Source organism: Archocentrus centrarchus, unplaced genomic scaffold, assembly GCF_007364275.1.
Source record: "Archocentrus centrarchus isolate MPI-CPG fArcCen1 unplaced genomic scaffold, fArcCen1 scaffold_162_ctg1, whole genome shotgun sequence".
Lineage (NCBI taxonomy): Eukaryota > Metazoa > Chordata > Actinopteri > Cichliformes > Cichlidae > Archocentrus > Archocentrus centrarchus.
In genome coordinates this window covers 3,056-30,953 of record NW_022060207.1, presented here as the reverse complement: position 1 = coordinate 30,953, position 27,898 = coordinate 3,056, and the positions used below count along the sequence as shown (strand labels likewise).

General features: G+C 39.7%; 1 protein-coding gene and 1 pseudogene across 1 annotated transcript; both read left to right on the top strand.

Annotated features, from left to right (window-relative positions):
* The first annotated feature begins 823 nt into the window (after positions 1 to 823).
* On the top strand, positions 824 to 3,306 carry LOC115775495 (transcription factor 7-like 1). Its single transcript, XM_030723021.1, has 6 exons — positions 824 to 892; positions 2,011 to 2,121; positions 2,361 to 2,422; positions 2,524 to 2,586; positions 2,803 to 2,953; positions 3,069 to 3,306. Exons 1-6 carry the CDS (start codon positions 824 to 826, stop codon positions 3,198 to 3,200), a joined length of 588 nt encoding a protein of 195 aa, XP_030578881.1. The 3' UTR covers positions 3,201 to 3,306.
* Positions 3,307 to 9,960: 6,654 nt separating this feature from the next.
* On the top strand, positions 9,961 to 20,408 carry LOC115775494 (guanine deaminase-like; annotated as a pseudogene).
* Positions 20,409 to 27,898: the final 7,490 nt, after the last annotated feature.

Here is a 27,898-nt window from a genome sequence, read left to right as displayed (position 1 = left end):
AAATTAATAAAGATTATATATATAAAAAAGAGGGGTGACTATGTACATCTAAAACAACTGAACTGAACATACATATATGTAAAAAACAAACTGAAAAGAAATCACTATATTATGTATACCTGGGTAACGGCATGTGTCACAGTGCGTTATACTTGGCTCTGATTGTGTTACAAAGTATAGAGTAAGAACTATAGCTTGGTTTCAGTTCATTCATAAATACAACACTTTTACAGGTATTTTACTTCTTTATATGAAGTTAAATACTCAAAAGTTTTTGCTTAATACTCTAAAACTAACTGATTTAACTGGTAAGTTGTAGCTTGTTCCCACAAAATACTTGGCCGTAGTTTAACTCTGTAGGATGTTGAAGATGTTGGTCCATTCTAAGAGGATCAAAACCTCCTATAAATGTGTGCCACAGGATCTCAGACAGTTTGTCATTCTTTTGTTCAGACACACAGCACATCATTGAGCTGAAAATCCATACAGAAAGAGCTCGAAAGTGCCATTGAGGGATTGGACTGGGAAGAGCTGAATTCTATGCTCAATTGTGCCATAAATGACCTGTGTGCTGAACAGCCGATCCTTCACCTCCACCTGGTTTGCCTGCTGAAGCCACCCGCCTCCCCTCAGCCAGCAGCAGACAGTGCCATTGATGAACTGGAGTTGGAAGAGATGGATTCTGTGCTTTGAGAGTCTCAAAAATGACCTGTGTGATGAAACGACTAATCCTTCACCTCCACCTGGTTTGCCTGCTGTGCCACCCGCCTCCCCTCAGCCAGCTGCAGAGAGTCCTCCTGCAATTGTGCAACAATTTCCCCCAATGACTGCTCCCCCCACCACAGTGCCAGCTCACCTCTATAGTCAGCCGGTGACAGGTAGCCAGGAACAGGTAAGACATGCAGAGGTGGTGACCAGTGTCATTAGACTTTTATTGATAAAGGTACTTAAAACTGTTGGATGCTTCAGGCCGAAGGAAAAATGTCTGCTGTACCTTCCTTGTATTTTAGCCGTGTATAACTGTGGCGTGACGCTTTGCTGATCAGTAAATGTAATCACTGCCACTGAGTCATAATTCAAGAAGAAGAAGAAGAAGAAACAGCCTTTATTGTCCCAACAGAGGGGAAAATTTGGGTGTAACAGCAGCCGCAGTTATTATAAATATAAATAAAGATATAATAATTCACACTATTAAGAAAAGAATATATATAAATCAACAAACAATATTAACCTTAATACTACTAATAATAATAACACTATATACAAGTGCATGATGTGCCGGACTATTTACAGTATATTATATATTATCCTACATTGTGTAGGCTATGTGGTTTTTGTTGGGAGCAGTGATGGTTATAAAGTCTTACAGCTGCTGGAGGAAGGATCTACGGTAACGCTCCTTTGTGCATTTAGGATGCAGCAGTCTGTCACTGAAGGAGCTCTCCAGCTCAGCAACAGTTTCATGCATGGGATGGGAGACCTTGTCCATCAGTGATGTTATTTTGGTCAGAGTCCTTCTGTCTCCCACCACCTGCACTGAGTCGAGAGGACATCCTAGGACAAAGCTGGCTTTCCTGATGAGCTTGTCTATCCTCTTCCTCTCAGCTGTAGACAAGCTGCTGCTCCAACATACTGCTGCATAGAAGATGGCTGATGCCACCACAGAGTCATAGAAGGTCTTCAGGAGTGTCCCCTGCACTCCAAAAGACCTCAGCCTTCTCAGCAGTAATAATTGAGGAAGTAAAGTAATAATTGAGGAGAGCAAAGTGAAGCTGTCAAGAACAATAAAAACTATGGATGAATCTAGTTTCATGAAGATGTTCTCCTCCCATTGATCACTGTGCTCTGTGTTGTTCATGTAATCTTCTCTGAATCTGGTGATGATAGATTACCAAGGGTTCAGTCTCTCTACACATACTGTATGTTTCTATGGTGCTCATCATGTGGTCTTTGAAAGGCTGTACTAAGTGTCAGAATTACGGATTTTGAACTTTCTCCATCCCTCCACAGAACCTGCTCTATCATTGGCCTGTGAGCTGGATTCCCACAGCAGCCACTGCTCTTCCTGCTGCTCCTGTTCTCCCTGCTGCTCCTTCTCTCCCTGCTGCTCCTGCAAACCCAGTAAGCTCCTGTTCTCCCTCATATTACTGACCTTTGTGAGCCTCAGCAGAAACATTCAGGCACATTGTGATTATTCACCTGCATATTTCAGCCCCCCAGATGTGTTTTCATCTCACAGATGTCTCATGTTCAGATTCAGCGTTTACATCTAAAAGAGGGGGTAAATACTGCCATCTGGCGGATAGATGATACTATTGCATCTTGTGTGATCACCTGTTCTGTGGTTTAAATGTTTCCAGAATAACAACAAACTGCAGATTCCAGGCAGCATGTTGACATACCTGCGTCCTGTCACAGTATTGTAAGTAAAAGACACAAACACATAAGTGAACACAGCTGCTGAACATCTGTATCTTCATAAACTCTTTGTTACCTCATACCCGTCTCTCTGTGTCTGTGTAGGAACGGTGTGTTGGTGTGCGACTTCACTCCACCCTGTCCTGCAGTCAACACACCCACTCCAAAGTAAGTTTGCTCTGCTGCTTTTAGACTTTATTGAGTGGGACTGGATCACGATCTGCAGCTATCTGTCATTTATCTGCAGATGCCTGCATGAATGTATTCAGCCTTCTTTGATGGAGCTTTGATTCAGCTATACAGCTTCACTCGTGTTTTTTAAATCCTTTCCTCAGAGTTGTACACAGTGGTATCATGTGCTCTTACTCTGTGTTATTCCTATAGAAAGAGGAAGCGTCAGGACGAGCAGGAAGAGCAGCACATCAAGAAGCCACCAAACGCATTCATGATCTTTGTGAAGGAGCAGAGGGCAAAGGTTAAAGCAGAAATGAACATCAGTGGGAATGCCACCCTTAATGCAGTCATGGGAGAGAGGGTAAGTGCATGCATCTGTTTATGTTTTATGCTCATGTTTGTGCCTGTGTACCAGCTGTCCTGTAGTTATGTGTAGTAGCAGTGTGGATGCTGACAGTGTGTTCTTCTGTCCACAGTGGAAATCGCTGTCGTGGGACCAGCAGGCAAAGTATTACGAGCAGGCTGATCAAGAGAGAAGGCTCCATGCCCAAAAATACCCAAACTGGTCTGCCAAAGTTAACTATGCTATGCTGCCCATAGCAGCATAAGTAAGGGATGGTTCAGGGTCACCTGATCCAGCCCTAACTATAAGCTTGATCAAAAGGGAAAGTTTTAATCCTAAGCTTAAAAATAGAGAGGGTGTCTGTCTCCCGATTCCAAACTGGGAGCTGGTTCCACAGAAGAGGGGCCTGAAACCTGAAGGCTCTGCCTCCCATTCTACTCCTAATTATCCTAGGAATCACAAGTAAGCCAGCAGCCTGAGAGCGAAGTGCTCTATTGGGGTGATACAGTACTATAAGGTCTTTATGATAAGCTGGGGCCTGATTATTCAAGACCTTGTATGTGAGGAGAAGGATTATAAATTCTATTCCTGATTTAACAGGGAGCCGATGAAGAGAAGAAAGAAAGTCCGCACACCAGAGAAGCTCCTGGAAGAAAATGTATTAACAAAGCCTCGAGGAAGCAACGTTTCGGGCACAGCTGCCCTTCTTCAGACTTGAGTAAGTCTGTCTGAAGAAGGGCAGCTGTGCCCGAAACATTGGACCTTTTGTCCTGCTTTCATCGTTGTCATCCCGCGGACGAGGACCTGGTGTACAATGGTTGCCCGAATCTCATCGGTGATGACGGTTCTCCGTCGTCCTTGTCCTCTTCCTCCTCGTCCGCCACCTCTCACACGCACTTTTCCTCCTCTGCCTCTCTGTAGGTGTCTGTCCATTATAGATGCACATGCGCCACCTGCACAATAAACTGACTTTTATCCTGCCCAGCTGGTCTGGACACTTCATTTGACAAATGTATGTTCAATTGGGAGTTGCTGTGTGTAACAGCTGACAGCAATGTTGGAGTTTTGTTCTGATTCTCCTGCCATTGTCAATGATTTTTCAACACGCGTGTGAAATGACTGAGACTGTTTAAGGTTCAGCAACACATGTGTGAAGTGTGTTTAGTGACTGAGAATGTGTTTGCTGTTGTGCAAAAGAGAGTGATTGAGTTGCTCCGGATGTGTCCAAGTGCCTGAACTGTGTTTGTGGTTTGGCAAAAAGAGTGTGATTCGAGAAATTCATTTAGGCTTCTGTGAATTTGCTTTAGGGAATGGGGTTTAGTGTTTTGGCGATTGAGAAACGCTGTTAAGTGTTTGATGGACACAGAAGTAGCTTTTAAAACTAATAACATCAGTTTTTTCTGATTTCTCATAGTTACTGTAACACTTTGCGGTGGTTTGTTTATTTTCAAGTTATGAATTTATTGCACTAAACTTTTTGCTGTCTAAAAAGTTATCAGCTCTTTTACTTACAATGTAGCAAAAGTGTAAAATTAATGAATTAAAAGCAAAATACGTAGATTGCACTTTTAAAAAGCATAAAATTACTTTCAGGCTCAGTTCACAGTTTTTTAATTCTGTCAAATAACAATTGTCAGATGTCCAAATCAGAAGTAAAATAAAATAAAATCCTCATGTTCACAAAAGACACTAAAAATGCAAATTTTGTTTCTCAATAACCACCGTGCCTCTGTAAAAAGAAATCTACTTTCAGTGGATTTAATGTGGAATTTCTGTTGTCAAAACAAGTCATTTTTTTTTGTTAAATCCTCCTGCCACAACTCAACAGTGCTAACACTGCAAACAAACTTTAAAAAAAAAAAAGAAAATCCAAATATCATACAGTGGACAGATGGCATTTGTGAGCTTAGCAAATGCTTTATTCTTGTACATCTGTTGTACACTAGAATATTTGTATTTTGTCATACAGTATCAACTACATACTTTCAAAAACACATTTCATATTACGGTCCCAAGACCTCATGGTGTCGGACGATGTAGTAATGAGCATCTCACCTCCAGTTCTCTGGCTGATGAAATTTAGCAGTAGAAAGGAAGGGCAGGGCCTGCAGCAATTTCCAGTTTCCACTTGGTCGAGGGTGACACGTAAGAGACAGCCTGGGTCAAAAGTGTTGCTGTATACAGAAACCAGAATGTCATTCAAATAGCGAGGGCTCAGTTAAACCTTGGAGTCCATTTTGAATCTGACGTGAGCAAAATAATTTGAGTTTCTTTACTTGAGCTTGTTCAAAACAGCCAGTCATAAATCGTACGCAAGGTTTGCATGCTTTACTTCAGCACATTCCCTCCTGGCCCCTTCAGAATACGTACAATGCTCAGTGTGGAACCTACAGCATGCAGTACTTTAACAGTGTAGCTGACATACTGTGCAGTATAGTCAGACCAGTCAGCAGGATTAACTCCTTCTCTTCTGCCCTACTTCAACAGCTGTGATACAGGAATATTTCCCTCCCCAGAGACATGTCGGCAACAAGCACATACTGTATGTACTACAGGGTCTTTGCAGTGAAGTCAGCCTAAATGACAATGCCCGGTATGTCCAACCTCCATGTATTTGCCTTATAATTGCAGAATATGTAGTACGTTGTCCAGTAGAGCATGCAGCTTCATGCCTAGCATAGACCTGTGATCTCCCCCACCCACCCAAGTGGCATCTGGGTGGCACTGAGGCTAAGATCAGATGCTCAGTGTCAATAACAGCCTGTGAGCGAATACTGAAAGCCCACCTAAGCAGATGCTCATTTAAGAGTTACCAGCAGCACTTAGATAAGATCAAATGCAGTCACAGAGACACATGTAAGCAAGCATGTTACATCCTTGACCCCGTATCAGTTAAAAGAAACAAAGGATCTTTGACATCCTTCCAGGTTTTACATTGACTAGTTTCAAAATACAACCTCAACAAGACTCAGACTAGATTACAATTACAAACCTGTAGATTGTTTTCTTTTCATTAAAAAAAAAAAAAACATCTAATTGAGGGACAGATTAAACTCTATATAAGCAGTGACCCCTATTTTTGAGAAAAGACACTCATTGAAAGCTCCCCCACTATTATTGATATTACTTATCTGCTACTACCGTACTACAGTAAGACCATGGAAACACATGAGAGGGTGCTGGCCCAGTGTTTGGTACAAGAATTGGATTCTGGTGTCATCTGGTTGCTGGCTGGTTTTTGGTCTACTGACGTAACAGGATAAACACCCATAAGTTGGTTTCAGCCATAGTCACAATTGGGAAGCAAGTCAGTGAGATTCAACCTCCGCTGCCTGAAGAGGATGCTGCAACACCATGAGGACTGAATGACTGTGTGAAGGATGCTGACACTTATGAAATTTGTCTTACCTTGAATATGCCTTAGCTAAAGTTGCGTTTATATTATGTGTTTATTTACCTCAAGTCCTTTGCTTTTGTGTCTGAGTGCAGGGGACTCAGACCCATGTGGTGTGCTCTGTGGATGAGGATGCTTTGTTTGGTAACATCAGATTGTTTAATGGTGACAGAGGTTTCTGGAGTGGGGAGATTAATGTTGCATCCTACGTTGGCAGGCACACCATGTGCGTGTGAGAGTTTCATGTTAAATTCATATGATTTGAGAAGCGCTTGGTGCCTGCTATAAAATATGTTCACAAAAAAACAGCTCCCATGTAGATTACACATTCACCTTGGTCAATATTGGTGCCAGGCTGAAAAAAATTTCTGGCTAGAACCCTGCCTGTCAAGTCTCCCGTTTTGGCCAGGAAACTCTCGTATTTTACCCCTCTTTTATTCCAGGTTTATACAGTCAAACACTGCCATAGTCAGAGTGATATGACAATGCTGAATGTAGACAAAAAAGAAATAAAAATAAAAAACACATGAAAAGCACAGCACTGCACAACAGATTCATTCTGGACCATCATGTTTGTGTGTGTGGTCTGGCCAGAGGACCTCACCCAAATCACAGGCAATGCAATCTCATGCCACGCAATGGGGGGAAAACCCCCATTGTGTGCCAAATCCAGCCTTGACAGGACTCTGCAGTAACATTATCCCATGCGTGTTCCATTGCCTCCAGCATATTCTCCCTCGCGTAGGGCTGGTGGTCAAACACCTTCCACCTCCATGTAGAGAAAAACTTCTCTATTGGACTGAGGAAGGAGCTGTTTGTGAGAGAGACAGGACAAAAGACATGCTGTGGAAGACAGCCAGAGATTAATGACAACCAATGATTAAATGCAGAGTGGGGTATAAACAGAGTGAAAAGAGGTGAATGAAAAGAAACACTCAGTGCAGCACAGGAAACCCCCAACAGTCTAGGCCTGTTATAACGTAACTAAGGGATGGTTCAGGGTCACCTGATCCAGCCCTAACTATAAGCTTGATCATAAAGAAAAGGTTTAAGCCTAATCTTAAAAATAGAGAATCCAAATTGGGAGCTGGTTCCACAGAAGAAAGGCCTGAAAGCTGAAGGCTCTGCCTCCCATTCTACTCTTAAGTATCCTAGGAACCACAAGTAAGCCAGCAGTCTGAGAGCGAAGTGCTCTATTGGGATGATACGTTACTATGAGGTCTTTAAGGTAAGCCTGATTATTCAAGATCTTGTATGTGAGAAGAAGAATTTTAAATTCATTTCTGGATTTAACAGAGAGCCAATGAAGAGAAGCCAATATGGGAGAAATATGCTCTCTTTTTCTAGTCCCTGTCAGCATTCTAGCTGCAGCATTTTGAATCAGCTGAAGGCTTTTCGGGGAGCTTTGATGACAGCCTGATAATAATGAATTACAATAGTCCAGTCTAGAAGTATTAAATGTATTAATTAGCTTTTCAGCATCACTCTGAGATGTTTCTAATTTTAGAAATATTAAGCAAATACAGAAAATCAATCCTATATATTTGCTTAATATGTGCATTGAAGGACATATACTGCTCAAAAATTACTCCAAAATTTCTCACAGTGTTACTGGACGCCAAAGTAATGCCATCCAGAGTAAGTATCTGGTTAAACACCATGTTTCTAAGATTTGTGGGGCTGAGTACCATAACTCCAGTTTTATCTGAATTTAGAAGCAGGAAATTAGAGGTCATCCTGGTCTTTATGTCTTTAAGATATTCTTTAAGGGGTAGCTGTAGCTCAGTAGAGCAGGTCACCTACTGATCGGAAGGTCAGCAGTTCGATTCCTGGCTACTCCAGGCTGGGCAAGATACTTAACCCCAAGTTGCTCTCTGACGCAACCGTCAGAGTGTGAATGTGTGTGAATGTTAGATAATTAAAGCACTTAGCTTAGTTAATATTGGAAGTGCTTGTATGAATGGGTGTGCGTGGGTAAATGTTGTATAAGTGCTTTGATATAAGTGCTTTGAGTGCTCAGACTGAGTAGAAAAGTGCTATATAAGAACTAGTCCATTTACCATTTCCTGCAGTTTAACTAATTGATGTGTCATCTGGCTTCATGGATAGATAAAGCTGTATTTGAGTATGATACGCATTGTAAAACTATGTCATATCCATGATACTGAGGAGGGTGGGGCAAGTATCCAATCTAGAGGGCATAGGCTTTTATGTGATTTGACCTGCTTTTGGACTGTTTTAATATAATATTGAACACAAATGGTCAGTAATTGGGTCCAGGGCTACAAGAAGTGCAGGAAATATGTTATTCTGCTGTCTTGCTACAAAATGGCATGGTGGCAGTACCCCAAGAGCACAAAACTGATCTGGGATCCAACAGCATCTCAACAGCCTTGCAGGTATTTATGTGAAGTTAATGCTTATCACACCAGGCCACGACTCTAGCAGCAGCTCTGTGGGGGGATTCACTGGAATCCTTGGTGAGCAGACTGAGAATGACAGTGTCATTGGAAAACTTCACAATGTGCTGATTTGGCTCAGAACCCACGGTCATTTGTATACAAGGTGAACAAGAATGGCGAACTGACGCACCCCTGGAGGGGCACCAGTGCTGCCCTCCAATGTATCTGAAAGAGTGGAGTTGAATTTGACTTGCTGCGGCCTAATGGTAAGGAAAGAGTGATACCACCTAATTAAAAACAGGTTTACATTCATCTGCACCAACTTTTTAAGGAGAATGTGTGGCTGAACTGAGTTAAAAGCTGAGCTAAAAATCAAAAAACAAGATGCTGCGCAGTAATTCCACCCTGGAAAAAGAACAGTTCAAAGAAATCATTCAACGCCCAAAATGGCCATGACATTGATGCCTCTGATGAGTATATGGACGAGCACAACTGTAGACTGGTTGATGGTTCTCTTTCTCAGGTCATGATATGTTTCTGATTAATAATATTTTTGCATTCGTCTGAAATTATATGTTGTATTTTTTAAAAATAAAAGACGCCAAGACTGATTGCTTTTCTTCTCTGGAGTACTTATTATCAAATGTTGTCTCAATTTCATTAACTTAAATATTATAATTATGAAACCATAAAACTCATGGAACTCAAACACCCTTAATCGGAGAGACTTTTACAGGTCTCAGATCAGATATTTAAGCCATCTGAGCCGCTAAACTCTTGGTTTCATTTAAATATTTTAACTCAGTGACAATAAAACACGTTGCTGCCATTCTCTAAGATGAACTGATGCTGAATAAGGTTTTTATTTTATGTCTTTTTGAAAAGAACTGATTATGTCCGACTTTGCGCAAGAGAAATGAGGGATCGTGTAAGTTGCGGCGCTGCTTCGGGATCGATTTTATTCCCTGAACTTGGGTAACCTACTTTGACGCACCGCACCTCGGTTTGAGGCACGTGTGAGTAAAATAAACGTAAAACAGCTAATTCCTCATTAAGTTCATACGCTGGTCGTGTCTGAAGACAATGTGACATTCCCAACAAGCACCTACACCCTGTCCTCTCATTGGCTGCTCAAGACCTCTGCTGTCAGGTGGTGTTTGGCACTGCCAGTGGACATAACCCTGGGTCGCTCCCGCTGCAGGCGGTATCTCACTGCTGCAGCGCGACTTACCTGGAAAAGATATGGCAACCTCTGACCGACCCGACACCCCAATAGCGTTTGTGTACAGGGGCACATTTGTCCACTCGACTCAACAAACTGCGCTACAAACGCTGGAAGATGCGCTCCTGGGAGTAGATACACAGGGAAAGGTTTGCGGTACTCCAGAATATCAAAAATACACTTTTGCATTTTACATTTGATAGATATTCTGATGATTTTCAATGGAAAATAATTAAATCGGGTACGTTTTATGGCGTAAGTCTGTTTTAGTATGCTATGCTGTTTTATTTTTTTCTTGTGTGCTGTTGCTGAGCAACTTTGACAGTGTGGCCAACAGTAAATCCCCTGATACAAAACACTTACCATTATACTCCTCCAGTAGGTCTACCTATCTGATTACAGCGTGTGATATATATATGTGTATATATATATATTTTTTTTTTTAAAAAGGATATATAACTTTTAATATACATTTTCTTTATGCCCAGAGAAGAACAGACTCGGTTGTTCTGTATGAATAAATACATTATTAAATGGCTGATCAAAATACAGTAGAAGCTAAACATATTAAAATTATACAACAGTTTGATGATGTTTTCCTTTCTTCCAGAGTTCTCAGCTCTTTTACTTATTTGTAAGCACTTTTCTGCAGGTATACCATTAACTCCTGATTTCTATTCTGCTACATATCAGATTGCTTTTATCAGGGAAGGCAAGGAGTTAGAAAAAGTGTCTCAGACCTTTGGATTCAAGCCATCTGATGTCACTCAACTGGCACAACAGTAAGTTTATTATATCAATAAGTTACTGGATATGTTGAAATTTTTAATCATAGTTATAGCATGTGATGTGACTTCAATAAGTCACATTAAAGCTTGTGATATAGCTCCACACATATGATTATAAAGATGTGCATCTCTGCACTGAAAGAAGGTGATTTCTTGCATAGGGTATAATAACCATATATTTAAAGCACTTTTATGGCTTGCTGTATTCCAGTGAGTTCTTCATGCCGGGTCTGGTAGACACTCACATCCATCTGTGGAGTCACGCTTTAAGGACTTGGAGTTTGCCCGCAAGGTCTACACTCAAATTGTGGTGAGTTTACTGACATGGAAAAATAAGTGGCCATCAAAATTTCATCAGTTACAAGTTGTTGTTTTCTTTTTCTTTACTTAACCTTTATTTATACAAGTAGCCCCATTGAGAATCAGCATCTCATTTGCAAGAGAGACCTGTTTCCAAAAATATAATAAATTTACAACAATAAAATAATACAATAAATAGTAAGTAAAATGCCAAATGTTTACACAGTGATATTAAAACCAGGACAAGGTCCCAGTGATGATGTGACAAAACTGTTTATATGTATTTTAAAGTCAATGGGCAAAATGGGAGAGCTGTAAGTCCTTCTGTAGTGTGTCCCATGAAGATGGAGCAGAAAGGGAGAAAGCCTTTTTTCCAAGCTCAGTATGAGCTGATGGAACAACGAAGGTAATAATTTTCTGAGAATGCAATTTGTGACTACTTTGTTTACATAGCATGTAGTTTGATAAATACAAACGGACTAAACCAGAAACAGATTTATAGATAAAATGAAACCATCCTGCGTGAGGTCATTGAGGACCAGTTAACCAGTGTGGTGGTGTGTTAGGGGTTTACAACCAGTTATAAATCTTAATGCCCCATGATAAATTGAGTCCAGCTGGCAGAGAGAATGAGCAGGGGCATTCATATAAATGATATCAGCATAGCCCAGGTGGGGTAAAAAAGTGGCAGCAACAAGGCAGCAAAAGGGAAACATGATCTGTTTCTGAACAAGAACCCCAGTTTCAGCCTCAGTTTCTTTAACAGGTGGTCAATGTGTGACTTGAAGCAAACTAAGTAATCGGCCAAAAAGTAATCTCGTTTCGCCTTCCTAATGGAGGCAGTGAATCTATTACGCAGCTGACGAAAATGCAGCCAGTCAGCATCAGACTTCCTCGCGGCTGCCCGGGCCTGGTTCCTCTCATGTAGGAGACCCGCCAGTTCAGAATTGAACCAGGGGCTGTCCCGACCTTTAAGTCTGACCCGGTGATAAGGAGCGTATTTGTCCACAAAGTAGATAAAACTCTTATAAAAATATTCCTAAGCTAAAGCGACATTGTCGATCAGTGTAATACAACCCCAGTTAAAATCCATCAAATCATAAAGAAACGCTTGCTCACTAAAAAAGCTTTAAGTTTCTTTTTGTGATAATGCAGAGCTTAGAGCGTGAAAGTTTCATGTTCCTCACAGCACCGGCCACCATGCAGTGATCACTCAAATCATTGACAAAAACTGCTGATGTGGAAAATTTATGTGGCATATTGGTTAAAAAAAAAGATCAATAAGAGATGATTTATCTGGGGATTTGGGATTCAGCCGTGTCTGACTTTTAATAATTTGGGTTAGATTAAAAAACAAACAATGCACTTTAACATCATCAGACACAGAAGAGAGCCAGTCCCAGTTAAAATCACCTACCAGAATGATTTCATTAAAATGCACATGAGACAAAAGTTGAACTAAAAAAGATAGTGCTTCAGGAGAAGCAGATGGGGGCCGATAAGAGCCAACAACAATTAAAGACTGGTTTCCAAACAGATTAATACTTAAGGCCACAATTTCAAATTGCTTAGGTACAGATCTAGAAACAAGACCTGAAGCCAGACACGCCTTCACATAAACTGCCACACCACTTCCTTTCCTGGGACGGTCTGAGCGATAAATGTTAAATCCCTGAATTGTCACATCTTTGTCCAGTACAGATTTAGAAAGTCAAGTCTCAGAAACGACAGTTATGTCAGCACCAGTTGAATAGGCCCAGATTCCAATCATGTCCATTTTAGGTCCATTTGTGAGCCTGTAATTTGAGGGACTCAGCAATGTTGAATTTGGTCTTAATCCCACGATATGATCCTTGTGTTTTACAGAGAAGAACCCTGAGAAATGGAACAACCACCGCATGTTACTTTGCTACAATCCATACTGAAGCCTCTCTCTTGTTGGGCCAGATTGCTAGTAAGATCTCTCATACTAAAGCACACGCGCAAGCATATGCTTTTATTTTTTTTTAATAAGCACATGCTTTTATTTTTTTTAATAAGCATATGCTTTGAGCTAAATATTGATATTTAAGCATTAGCCCGCTTCATTGTTTGCTATCTGTCACATTGTCATTGACTGGGAGTTTAGTGCGCGTGCGCGTGTGTGTGTGTGTGTGTGTGTGTGTGTGTGTGTGTGTGTGTGTGTGTGTGTGTGTGTGTAATAAGCTGTCTTTCTTCACTCAAATGAAATGTATCGTGCACACTGTACAGAAATGATCCTTCACCTTTATACCTTAAGCTTATCTTCTTCCTGCATATTATGTAATACTGAACGCATGCTCGCATGAATTTGCAATGATGTAACACTAATGCATCAAAACCTGCTGTTGTAAGCTTTAGAGTCATTTTGCGCAAACAGGGGCGTTGAACCCTTAACTTTGTCCTGCTCTGGGTAGCTGTTCCTGTTTGTCAGCAACTGTTGAACAGAGGCATGTTGCAGTATTTCCAAACCATGTATCTAACATTCATGCTGCATAATGCTCTGAGTATGTTTAATTCATTAGCTTGAAGAAGTTTAAAACTGTTTTGACAGATCAGACATAAAATGTTTGATCGTAGTTGCACCACAAAATCTTAGTTTTCAAAAACAGATATGACAGCAGAGAGGTTAATCTCAGACTCATAGAGATTAACAACTTGTCAGTGGCAAGCAACACCCTAAAACATTCCATGGTGTGTCATCATTCATGAAAGGAACATCATGTTGTATTATATAAGCTTGAAACTTGTGATCGAGCCCATAAACTAATTAGGAAAATGTTAACATTTTTATATGTAACTGATAGCAAAAGTCAGACGGATGGTAAAACAGTATTCTCGTTCTCATTGCAGTTATTGTATATCTTCATGGTCACAAGCAACATCCACAACACTTAGACCCCTTGTGATCTTTTGTGGGCATACTTTTTTTTCCTTAAAAATGAACCCAGTTACAGCTTTGATATCAAGGAAATGAAATGGATTAATGTTTACTTCTGTTCCTGTTTACTCACTGATGCTTTTCTTGCAGATGACTTTGGACAGCGTGCCTTGGTTGGCAAGGTGTGCATGGACAGGAACAATTCGGTGGAACATTACAAAGAGACCTTGCAGGAGTCTCAAGACGAGACTTGCCGGTGGGTGCTGACTATTTCATATGTTTAATTGTAGCATTTATTCAACACCATAATGCTGAGTGTTGGGTGTTGTCCAAATAAGAACAAGGCAGTTCTTCCACTGTGAGGAAAGTCCATGAGAGAACAAGTTTAATTACACTCTATTTATTCAGTCTGCAACAGAGAGGAGCCAGTTTCAGGACTTCAAGCTATTATGTCTGATACATTGCTACAGATTTTTTCCAGATAGAAGTCAAATGTGTCACAGATTAAAGCCATATAAAAAAAAAAATTGGGGAAATAATCTGATGATATCATTGACAGTAATATTAGCGCCATATGGACAATGTAATGATAAGCTTTTAAAAAATTAGCTTAACTGGTTACAGATGATGTCTTCATTGCAACCTGCAATGAAGACATCATCTGTTAAACTACAGTTGTGGTCAGTCACCAATAATATTTGGTTAAATTTCCCTTTGCTTGTTGCACCTTGCCCAGATTCTTTTGTTAACCATCAACCAGCTTCTGACATAATTCTGGTTGGATATTTGTCCACTCCTCTGATTCCGTACTGAAACTCTTCAAATTAACCATTCCTCTGCAGACGATCAGTTGACTGTTTTACAACTACTCTTTCAATCATTTTTTAGATAAAAAGGAAGGTTGGAGATCAGCCTATAATTAGTTAAGACAGCTGGGTCAAGTGATGGCATTTTAGGGCTTGTGATATGTAACCCATTAATAAAGATAGATTGATCATATTTAAGAGCGAAGCATTGTAGGATTTCTTTGAGCAGTGTTCTTGGAATGGGGCCTAAAAGACACAATGACGGTTTGGAGGAAGTGATTATTTTAGTTAATTCAAAGATTACTTGGAGGGAAAGAGTCTAAATAAATATCAGTAGTAGTGAAAGTTGCTGTACATGATCAACAGAATCATAAATCCCTCAGTTAGCAGTAGCATCTAGATGCTCAGTTTCAAAGCACAAAAACAAAAAAAAACATCCTAACAAAGCAAACTACAGGAAGGGTTTAACCTGTACTTGGTATGGCAGTTTTTATTAGTAGCAGATTTTATTTCTTACTAAGTGTTTCGATCTCTCGTTTTTGCCAGTCTTAAGACGAGAACTGGTGCCCCCCAAAACCCTTCTCACTAGCAAGGGGCTGCTCCCTTGTGGCATAACTTGGAATCTAATTCCACTTAGGATTTCTCACAGTCTAAAATTTAAGGTCCCAGTCTAACAGAATTACACATTAAAATATGCTAAACACATCTAATTAAAACCCCATAAATATGTTGGTAACTTATTAACCACAAATACCAGCAGATCTGTTATGAGTAGAAGTTTCAGTTGCAAAAATGGATGAATTTTCATATTTGTGAATGTGGCTGCCACCAATAAATAAGCTAAATTGTTATTTTGCTCTCTAAAGGTTCATTAAAGAACTCCTGAACAAAAAGGTAAGATTCTATAATAAGCATGAACAGGAATAAATTGGACTATTCAAAGATGTAAGAAGAAGAAAGAAAAAACAAGTTTTCTGACTGTCTGTTTCTTCTTACCTCCTCTGGGGTAGTACCCTTTAGTGAAGCCTGTGGTGACTCCCCGTTTCGCTCCATCCTGCACAGGAGCTTTGCTTAAACAGCTGGGAGAAATTGCTAAAAATAACAACCTGCACATTCAGGTGAGTTCGCTGTAGCAACCAAACTAGGCTGTGTCTACAGGCGACTTTTTCCACAGAGACAATCTAATGTTGGTATGGTGGCAATTAAACCACCAAAAGGCCACTTGAGGGAATCTGAATCCATTCCCAGTGCTTTGTGGTGGAAAAAACTGAGGTCTGAGATGTCCAATAATTTGAACACTTTATCGTCTAAAACTTAAAACCACAAAATCTTGAGTGCATGATTAAGAGATTAAAAAAAAAAAGCTTCAAAAGTGCAAAAAAAGGATTAAAAACATGGCATAACCTTCAGAACCAACAACCACACATGGCTGAAAAATTGTACTGCATCCTCCTGGCTCTGATTCCCTACACCTGTGCCCCTAAGGCCTTCCTCAAACAGGGTAAACAACCAGTCTACAACCTCTGCCCCCTGGTGCCCAAGTGACACTACTACAAAAACATCTAGACCTTAACAGACAATATAATACACATCAGAACTGGTGACAACAGTTGGACCTTTAGGCATTTAGATAATAAAATAAATACACACATACAAATATTACAGAATAACATATGGCATAATGCAATAACTGTGCTGCTGCTCTGTCTGATGTGCGCTTTTTGTTGTCAGAGTCATATCAGTGAAAATGTGGAGGAAGTGAAGCTTGTGAAGGAGCTGTTTCCTGATTCAGAGTCTTACACAGATGTCTATCACAAATACAACCTGCTCACTGACAAGGTCAGCACGCCCCTGCCTCCGCACAGACATTTTTTGCACCAAAAATGATATAAATACTGATAACCACTGATGCTTCACAGACAGTGATGGCCCATGGGTGCTACCTCAGTGATGAAGAGTTGGCTCTATTCAGAGAGACAGGAGCATCTTTGTCCCACTGTCCCAATTCCAACTTTTCGTAAGTACCTGATAGTTTCTTGAACTATATCTGACTGAGTGTGTGTGTGTGTGTGTGTGTGTGTATATATATATGTAGAATTAGGTTGTACGAGCATTAAAAGGATTTCAATTTAAACCTTAAATAGGTCAGTAGTAATAGTCCTGAAATAATAATCACCTGGCAGTAAAACAATATTCCCTGTAATATTTATTTACAGTTTGATTGCCATCTCTCACTCTCTCACTTTCTTTTCAGGTTGTGCAGTGGAGTGTTAAATGTCCGCAATGTCCTGAAGCACAATGTGAAGTTGGGGCTGGGAACAGGTGGGAGCAGAGCAAGTGTAATTCTAAATATTCTGCAAACTTCTGCAAACAGACCATTTCTTTACACTATAAAGAAGTAATGATGTTTGGTGATTAAGCTTTTGTAAACTCCCCATACTAGTGCACACTGTTACACTGAAACATTGCACCACTCATTTTTATGGTTCATTTAGGACAGTCAGCTGAGAGGTTTGGCACGCAGGTCAGCGTAAAAGTTTAAAATCAAGCTCAAAGTTGGTTAAAAAGTTTAATTTGATAGGCGCTTTGATTTCACATGTCAGAAAGCTATACAAAGGAAGTGCTTGCTTTTCATATTTTATATTTCAATGCCCCATCCTGTCTGTGTCTGTGGCGCTGCATCAGATGTGGCTGGAGGCTATTCTGCCTCTGTGCTCGATGCCGTGAGGAGAACTCTGGATGCATCTAAAGTCTTGACCATCCAGGACCCAGCACATGACGTAACACTCAGTTTTGAGGAGGTGTTCAAACTAGCCACACTGGGAGGCAGCCAAGGTAAGATACACATGCCATTCAAAACGAGTAGTTCTGCAGTAGGCATTATGATTATGATTATTATTATGATTAATATATCAAGTGTTCAGTCCCTATGTTGAACAGTTTATTTTATGAAGTCTATTTTTCTGTAGCCTTGTCCCTGAATGACCAAACGGGGAACTTTGAAGTGGGCAAAGACTTTGATGCCCTGAGGATTAATGTAGCTGCTGAGGATGGGCCTATTGACCTCATCCAGCCTGAGAAACCAAAGGTTGGTAGTGGGACACTATAAATCTGTTGAAATAAATTAAGACAAAACAAAAAAACTCAGATTGAAGTCCAATTGGAATAATTTATAATTTCTCGAATTTCAGATTCTTTTGGAAAAATTCTTGAATTTGGGTGAGTGACACTTTTTTGGTTCCCAAAATATTTCAGTAGAGTGTGACTCTGACCCATTTACTTGATGCTGATCTCCCTTCCTTGTTCTGTGGCAGGTGATGATCGTAACATAGCGGAGGTGTTTGTAGCTGGCAAGAAGGTGGTGCCATTCACCGAGCCAAAGGAAGAGTAAGCTGTTGCACCTTCGTACAGCTGTACCCTCGTACAGCCTAAAATATGTGTAAGATACAGGATGTCCAACACAAGTAACTATAAAAAATGCCCCGTGTCTGCAAAACAGGTGAAAAAAAAGAACAGACACAGTATTTCATACAATTCAGGACAGTTGAGCTAGAATACATGAGTCTTTTCCATGAGTCTTTAAATGTAATTGCTGGGTTGTAAAAAGGAGAATAAGGGACTTATTAAGTGAACTTTGCACTTTTTCAGATGATTGTTGCCAGCCAGGTGTGTGTCATTTCTGCCTGCTACTAATGCAACAACACTCTCTGATTAACAAAGCACTTTTTTTTGTCTTCCCTTTGTTCATATACACATCATACTTATTATTTCAACTTCTTTCTTAAACTTGTTTTAATTTAAAAAAAAAAAAAAAGCGGCAAAAATCCTGTTGAAGATTTAAATATTCCTTTTCTATTACTTGTTGGTTCAGTGTGACTTTTGTCCACAAAGTTTAGTGTTGGTGAAGTAAAGCTGCTCAGTGTGCCGCTGCAGTGCCTGAACTGATTATCTTCAGTGGTTGATGGTTCCAATTTTAATGCTTGTGCAGCTAAAGCATCCTTTGTGATCCAAAGACTGGAACTGACTTGAGAAAATACCAAATGGCACATGATGCTACAACCCTAATTCCCAAAAACTTGGTACGCGGTGTAAAGTGTAAATGAAAACAGAATGCAAAGCCTTTCTTGTCTGGTATAGGATTCTAGCTGCTCGACAGTCCTGGGTCATCTTTGTTCTATTTTTTATTTTATGATGTGCCAAAGATTGAAAGGTCTGGACTGCACACATGCCAGCACCCAGACTCTTCTACCATGAAGCCATGCTGTTGCAGTACCATTTAGCATTGTCTTGCAGAAATATGCAAGGCCTTCCCTGAAAAAGATGTCATCTGGATGGGAGCATGTCTTGTTTTAAAAAAACCTGTGTATACCTTTCAGCACTGATGGTGGCTTTCCAGATGGGCAAGCTGCCAATTCCATAGGCACTGATGCACCGTCATACCATCAGAGATGCAGGCTTTTGAACTGAGCACTGATAACAAGCCTGATGGTCCCTCTCCTCTTTAGTCCGGAGGATGTGTCATCCATATTTTCCAAAAATAATTTCAAATTTTGATTTGTCTGACTACAGAACAGTTTTCCATTTGGCTTCAGTCCATTTTAAATGAGCTTTTGCTCAGAGAAGACAGCAGCATTTCTGGATAGTGGTCACATATGGCTTCTTCTTTAAATGATAGTGCTTTAACCTTATTTGTGGATGGCACAGTGAACTGTGTTCACAGACAGTGATTTTGGGAAGTGTTCCTGAGCCCATGCAGTCATTTCCATGACAGAATCATTCCTGTGTTTAATGTAGTGGTGCCTCAGGGCGTGAAGATCACAGGCATCCAGTATTGATTTTTGGCCTTGTTCCTTTCACACACAGATTTCTCCAGATTCTCAGAATCTTTTGATGATATTATGCACTGTAGCTGATGTGATATTCACAGTCTTTGCAACTTTATGTTTGGGAACATTACTCTGAAACTGTTCCACAATTTGTAGATGCAGTTATGAGATTTGCAAATCATTGCATTCTGTTTTTATTTACATTTACACAGCATCCCTAATTTTTTATTTTTATTTTTACATTTTTTCAATTGTGGTAGTACTGTTTAATAGAAATATTTTAAACTGTGGGACTTTTTCTGTATTTCTATAAGGTAAAATTAAAAAAAAAAAAGTCCAATCTTTATTAGTACTGACACTTGCTTGATGTTCATCAAAATCCATAGTTGGGTTTGATTCACTGAAAACACTTTGAGTGTGTCAGCACCAGTGGTGGACAGTAACGAAGTACAAATACTTCGTTACTGTACTTAAGTAGATTATTCAGGTATCTGTATTTTACTTGAGTATTTATTTTTCTGACAACTTTTTACTTTTACTCACTACATTTGTACACAAGTATCTGTACTTTCTACTTCTTACATTTACAAAACAAGCTCGTTACTTTATTTTTAATGCGTCTGAGAAACGTTTGCATTTCCGGTCAGTGCGGGAGCCGGCTTTTGATTGTGAGTGTCTTTTTCTTGGAAATCAGAACAACAGGGTTGGAGGGAGGGAACAGACACCCCACACGGTAGAGGGAGAGGATCCTGCAACGCTCGCTCGGAGACCGGAAAGAGCCAGAGGAAGTTGCGCTTTACATAGAGGCTGCACGCCGGAACGGTGAGGACAATAAATGACAGAAAACGTAAAGAACAAAAAAAGTGTGTGCAGTTTGTCACACAGTGTGTCTGCTAGCTAAAAGAACAGCTGCTGTATTTTAAGGGACAGCAAAGAATGAGCGATAACTTCACTCAGATGGAGAAAGATGTAAGAAAGAGGAAGAAACGTCCTCCAAGGAGCTACTTTTACTTTCTTACTTTGAGTAGATTTCAGAGCCTGTACTTTTTTACTTTTACTTGAGTACAGCAGTTGAAGCAGTACTTCAACTTTTACTAGAGTAGTTTTTAACACAAGTACTTGTACTTCTACTTAAGTACAGAATGTCAGTACTTTGGCCACCACTGGTCAGCACTGCTATTTATTACTCAAATAGACTGTGTGTGTGTTACTGTTACAAACTCTTTTAACTCTTAGGGAATTAAGGAAATAATAATGTGCACTCTTTGCTGAATATGTGTCAGCAATACTTGTATTTAAGAAAAGTCTAATTTTTTACTGCAAATTTTTATCACAATGTAACAAAGTTATATTAAAGTCTTGCACATTGTAGCCTTGTCTTTGATATGTGATATCATCAGTGATTCAAAATAAAGAATATCACCAAGATTGTGTTGATTTTTTTTATGCTTTTGATATTTCATCTGCATTTTTTGTGGCACAACAAAATGCACAATGACCCTTCTGTCTAACTAAAGAAGCAGCTGACAGAGCCTGTAATTAACCTTCATTTTTTTTACCCTCTGGACCAGACAGCTTGGAGACATTAAGCTGGCTGTAGTGTCATGTTCTACAGACATCAAGTCCTCTTCTTCTCTTTATATAGTCCCATACAACAGTTCACTGAAGAGATGCTAACAGTCACAGCCACTAGTGGAAGACACTGTACTTTTGAATAATATAATTAAAATGAATGGTATGGGTGGATTAAAACAAGCTTGAAGTGGAGATAATGATTTGATCTGTTCAAAGGAGCAAAATGTTTTGGCCAGCAGAGATACTCTCACTGTGGAGGATAGAATAAGTCCAGCAAGGGAGTGACTGCTGTGTGCTAAAAAAAAAAAAAGAAAAAAAAAAGCCAACCTGAAGATCAGCTAAAAGGATTTAAAGATATTTAAATGCCCATGAACTGACTAATTAACAGGAGCAGTCCTGAATGTTAACTGAAATACATCAAAAGAATTCATATTTTTTCTCTGAGGTGGCTGTAGTGGACGCACCAGTTTACATCTGAATTGTGAAAGCAAATATTTTCTGAATGAGATTCTCAGTGCCCTCAACTCATTTACTTAATAAATGTAAAAAGAAATAATCTAACACCTTCAGATTCCATGTTTGTGTATTCCCTGTAACACCTGGGTTTGGTTATTTAAGGTAATCATTTGTTTTTGATGATAACTATCCACTGCTTGTGGGTATCACCAGTTAACACAGGTGTGTTTCCTGAATTTTGATCATGAAGTCTTTAATCTCATTGAACTTCAGACACACTGACAGTCACTGCAGTTCTATTATAAGACGCTGCAAGTGCTCTAAACTTACGATGGTATGTGTTTCATGTGGAGGCAGGTCATAGCTTTACTTAAATAAACAGCACTTACAATCACCTGGAAACAAAAAATATCAACTTGGTTCCTTATTACATTTTTGCTTTCCTTTTTCAATCTTCACTCATACACTGCTCACTGTCCATCACCCCCTCATTTTAAATCACGTCATTCAATTTTAAATCAGATAAGTTACCCTAACAGTAAAAACAAGCCTTCAGCAGCCCAGCTGTCTGAGCTGATGAAAAATAAGGCACATTTGCTTACTTCATACAAATTAATGTCACAACTTTATATTGAGGACAGCTACCCATGTTAATCTGTGATTATCACCGGGTAATATGGTTGTGTTTCCTAAATCAGCAGCAGGTGTTAAACAACTGACAGAGTGAACAAGATGTATGCAGGTAACACAAGTATTTCCTGGTTCCTGGTGAGCCTGGTTCTGCCGCAGGTTTCTTCCTCTTTAACCCTCTGAACTTGTTCGTTTTTACTACCCTTTCAGCTTGTTTGTGGACAAAAATGGCCACTAACAAACAGAGGGCATAATTTTTTACATTTTTCTTGTTTTTTGATTTTTTTTTGCATAACGTTTTTTAACTAACATCAGTTCTTCACGTAAATGTAAAATGTTCATTCCTTTTTTATTTATTAACCCTTCAAATGCCAGCTTGTTTGAACAATGCACTCGTTGGCAAATTACCTCAAAACTGAATACTTTATATATTCTCAGTACTATGGGATTCTCTTGTATTATCAAAAGTACAGCCTGAGATATGTAACTGATTAATAAGAACACTGATTATTATGCATTAATATATTTTTGCAGACAAGGCAAAATTGAAAAAACTCCCTTTCAGCTTGTTCGTGGCCAAAAATGGCCACCTCATGTTTATATTCTAGAAATGTTCTAAAATTAACATTTTTAACCGATTTTCACACTTTCACAGAAGAAAACATGAGAAGGCAGAACTCTGAAGCACGTACGATGTCAGACGCACAAAGACCACAGAAACGAAACATGCTGGAATCCCAGAAAAAGGCAGAAGATTTTAACGGTGAAAGGAGGGGTGATGCTGGTTATATGGCGTACAAATCGGAAGAATGGTGCCGGTACTATCCCAGTGAATACAAAAAAGCGACAAAGGTACATATTAACTGTCTCAAGATGAAACTGGAGGCATCTGAGAATAAACTAAAAGAACTTCAGAAATGTTACTTTAGCACCAATAATTCAGGGAACATAGACAATCTGATAACCCAACTGGCCGAATCTGAGAAGAAAGTAAATGAGCTCGAAGCCAACAAAACAATTTTAGAGAATACCATTAATGATCTGAAAGAAAAGCATCATACGCTTGCAATGGATTCCTACAACTACAAAACTGATTCAGAGATCACCATTAATAACCTGAAGAAACAACTGGCAGAGGCTTGTTTACCACAAAACCTGCAGGAACAAAGTAGCCAACCTGCTGCAGAACTGAGTGCAGAGCCTTCCTGCCGAGCCACGAAGGCTTCACAGACTGACTTCAAATCTGCCAAAAAGGCTGACCTTGAGCTCAAGTGTGGCAAACAACAAGTTTCACAACTTGATTTTTTAAATTAGCATCAGTCCTTGTCATTAGAAGCAACATTTGATTCAAACTATAAATTTTAACCTTTTAAATCCCAGTTATATCATGTAGTCCTAATAATTTATAAAATGAGAAAATTATAAATTAAACTTTTTTTTACCAAATAACACATGCAACCTGATTTATTTTTTTAACCTTCATTGCAGCTAAATGCATGTCAATTATCAGCAGTATCATTGATTTGTATGAATCATTACTTTTTGTGCAGTGATGAAAAAAACCTAAAAACTCCCTCTCAGCTTGTTCGTGGCCAAAAATGGCCACCTCCTTTTTATGTTCTAAAATGCTCTAAAATAAATATTTTTTAACTGATTTTCTCATTTTCAAAAATTGAATTTTAAAATTTGCATCAGTCCTTGTCATTAAAACTAAAATTTCATTCAAACGCAGAATTTTAACCCTTTAAATCCCAGTTATATCATATTACTGCTATAGGCTTCCTATATTCCCCGTCGCTGACTGCTGGTTGCCTGGGGTTTGTGCACAAAAGAAGCACATTCTTCCCTCACTTGGGCGTGTAGGATACTGCCATGTTAGTTTTGTGAAAACTAACATGGCAGTCTTTCCTTTTGTGAAAGGAAAGACAGCACAGAATCTTGTGCTGTCACAGTTGGAGGAGGTGGGGAGGTAGCTCTGGTTTGTTTCTCCTTGATTGTACCAACCAGAGCCAGTTGTCTTCTGAGGAGTTTCAAGAAAAATGAAGTAAAGATGTTTTCACATGTGACAGTGTGTCCTTGTAGCTCCCGTCAGTTGGAATGTGACCCTCATTCCATGGTTAACTTCCCAAATCAGAATTCCAATGTAGGCTCTCATCTCCACTTCATCCACATCCTCCCAAACCTCACACCTCCTCCTCCCATGCAGGTTTGTGTGGGTGCACAGAAGATGAATGATCTCTTCTGTGACAAACAGGTCAAAGGCAGACTTCAAGTTGCTGATGTGGGCAATTGCATACAAGGTGGGCCCTGGGGTGAGACCAGCAGGTACTTGATTGTAGTGCAGGGTCTCTTCAGCAGTGGGAAACCACATAAGTTTCCAATCATGAGACATCCACTGATCCAACTGCTGTGTCTGTATTGTCCTCACTCCCTAAAGAAGTAGAATCAGGCACTGGCTGGTACTCTTCATCATCAGTGCTGATGCTGTCAACCTCTGAGGAAGGTGTGCCCTCATCTTCAGGAGTTGATGTGTCTTCAAGTACAGAGGATTTCTCCCCATCTTCGCTCTTTGAGCACATTACATAGTCACGTGCTTGAAGCAGTGAATATGACCTTCTTGCTGGAGAAAATATGATCTTGAAGCTGCTAAGTTTACTTCTGGCAGCAGTCTTTGCTGCACCTGCACAAACTCCGGGACAGATTACAAACAGTGCCAGAGGTTGTTGTTGTTGTTTACCCTGCAGCTGCAACTTTGAACTCTGCAAGATGGCCAGTGAATTTTTTTATAACTTTTTTTAGAGGTTAGATATTTGGGTGTGGTATTTTTTTTAATGAAAAGAACAAAGCTACAAGTGCTTTGAACATGTGCATCAAAGCCAAGTTTACCTGGGAAACTCAAAGCTGAATAGCTGGTAACTTGGAGGTCATAATCTATTTCAGTCTGTCTTTCAAATACATATTTCTGCTCGAATGTCACATAAAGGAATAATTATTTTCATGCACACACACAAAAAATTATGTGACATCACTCCTATGTCAAAATTGTGTGATTTATTTGCTCCACTGGAGTGTAGTACTGTAAGCCATCATACGCCCCATTGGAAACTAAGAATATTACATAAAATTGCCTGCTCAGCCAAAAATTAATAAATTATCTAATCTGGTAGAAACTGTTAAAAATTACAAATTCCATGTCTTGGGTTTAGAATGAAAGCAGTTGTGCCCAAAATGCATGCTTTTATGTTGCATATAACAAGAGATTTAAAAATGTAGTTTCAATGGGTTTTAATGGGCCAAAAGTGGCCACGATAGAGCCAAGAGGAACAATTTAATGTATACACTACATTATTGACATATTTCAGTAGCTGAAGTTGAAAATTAAAAAATCAGAATGAAATCTAGACCCTTGTAAAATTTTATTCCATATGCATTAACACAGTTAAAATGGTTAAAAAAAGAGAGTGAAGTGGCCACAAATGGCCAGCATAGAGCTCAGAGGCTCTTTAAAGGGAGTTTTTCCTTCCAAATGTTGCCAAGGGTTTTCTCTGTAATTATTGTAAGGTCCTTACCTTACAGTATAAGGCGACTGCTTGTTGTGATTTGGTGCTATATAAATAAAATCTAATTTAATCCAAATTAGGGTGTAATCTCTTGGGATAATAAGAGATTACACCCTAATTGTCATGACATGGTGACAATTTGGTGGGACATGATTTTTGCCAAAGTCTCAAGAATCAGAGTTTACTGTTAATCTATTGGCATGATTTGTTCTTTCCATGGCCATATATGTATAGTAATACTACTGTATATTCAATTAATGATCATTCAGACTCAACACCCTAAACAATCAGTCAAACCACAATAGTCTGCCAAAGCACAATAGGAAACTGAATCAATAATAACAATGTTCTTCTGTACCATATCAGTGTCCGGAGATGACTGCGGTATAAAGAACTGCCTGGCTTTTCTGAGCCTTTATGTTTCTGCAGTGTTGCTCTCCTGATTCACGCTGCCTTATATCAGACAGCCCGCCGTGCGCACTCAACATACTCGCCGACAAATGTTACAGTCTGCTTTAAACACATCCCCACTGACGCTGTTCAGCCATGGATGTGCGTCTTCACACTCATGTCTGTATCTCTGCATACGTTCTCGTTTCTGGGGACGTGGTGGAGCGTCGGGTGTAGTAGCGGACATTTTTAAAAGGCGCGAGTGTGTGGCGTCTGTCGCTAGGAAACGGTGACAGCAGCGCCCATAGACATTTGTCTATGGCAGCGTCAGCTGGCAACACCGGTCCGTAGTAGGCTGGGGGTCCTAAGAGGATCCACGACAATTTTGCTGGCCTTAGTATTTTCCTGTATTTTATGCTTAATTGTTACATTTAGCGTTGATTTGTGTGTGACAGACATGAGTATTGGACATTTTTAAAAATATGGAACAAATCGCGTCCCGTATCGGTTCCACACGGGACGCAACATTTAATTGCCAAATAAAGGACGATTCCGTATTTTACGGGTGGCAACCCTACTCTTGATTTTTTCTTTTTTTTCCACTAAACACTCTTCTTCTACTTTGGTTAGGCTTGTTAAAGAACCAATTATTGAGTGTTATGGTTTGATTTTGTTTTTTACTATATTCTGGTAGAGTGGTTTTCATAGTGGCAATTCAGCATATACTACAAAATAAAGGCCCTTCCTTACAGTTGGTCTGTTGGCATTTTATTTTGAAAGGAATAAAGAATCACATCAAAGAGATTCATTCCAGAGCACGTCAGAGACATATGAAGAGATGATGTCATCAGTCTTTGATCTTAGAAGGTATAAATAGGCTCAGCATTCAGACAAAGTTAGTAATCGCCGACGAAACACAAAACAAGAAGGTTGTCAGACTCAAAGCAATCAGACGCTTAAAAACACAGAAGAAAACATGAGAAGGCAGAACTCTGAAGCACGTACGATGTTAGATGCACAAAGACCACAGAAACGAAACATGCCGGAATCCCAGAAAAAGGCAGAAGATTTTAACGGTGAAAGGAGGGGTGATGCTGGTTATATGTCGTACAAATCGGAAGAATGGTGCCGGTACTATCCCAGTGAATACAAAAAAGCGACAAAGGTACATATTAACTGTCTCAAGATGAAACTGGAGGCATCTGAGAATAAACTAAAAGAACTTCAGAAATGTTACTTTAGCACCAATAATTCAGGGAACATAGACAATCTGATAACCCAACTGGCCGAATCTGAGAAGAAAGTAAATGAGCTCGAAGCCAACAAAACAATTTTAGAGAATACCATTAATGATCTGAAAGAAAAGCATCATACGCTTGCAATGGATTCCTACAACTACAAAACTGATTCAGAGATCACCATTAATAACCTGAAGAAACAACTGGCAGAGGCTTGTTTACCACAAAACCTGCAGGAACAAAGTAGCCAACCTGCTGCAGAACTGAGTGCAGAGCCTTCCTGCCGAGCCACGAAGGCTTCACAGACTGACTTCAAATCTGCCAAAATGGCTGACCTTGAGCTCAAGTGTGGCAAACAACAAGCGCAGAACCAACAGCTCCAACAGCAGCTCCAGGAATCTCAGAGACAACTGGAGGAGCAGGCAATTCAACACAGACAGGAGCGAGAGAAATTCCAGTCTGAAATGAATGAGGTAA

Bases quoted from the DNA above. Each gene is read 5' to 3' on its own strand.
- LOC115775495 (XM_030723021.1), top strand. From the start codon at position 824: ATGACTGCTCCCCCCACCACAGTGCCAGCTCACCTCTATAGTCAGCCG. The intron at 2,122-2,360 runs GTAAGCTCCTGT...AAATGTTTCCAG, and splicing joins CTGCTGCTCCTGCAAACCCA to AATAACAACAAACTGCAGAT. The intron at 2,587-2,802 runs GTAAGTTTGCTC...TTATTCCTATAG, and splicing joins GTCAACACACCCACTCCAAA to AAAGAGGAAGCGTCAGGACG.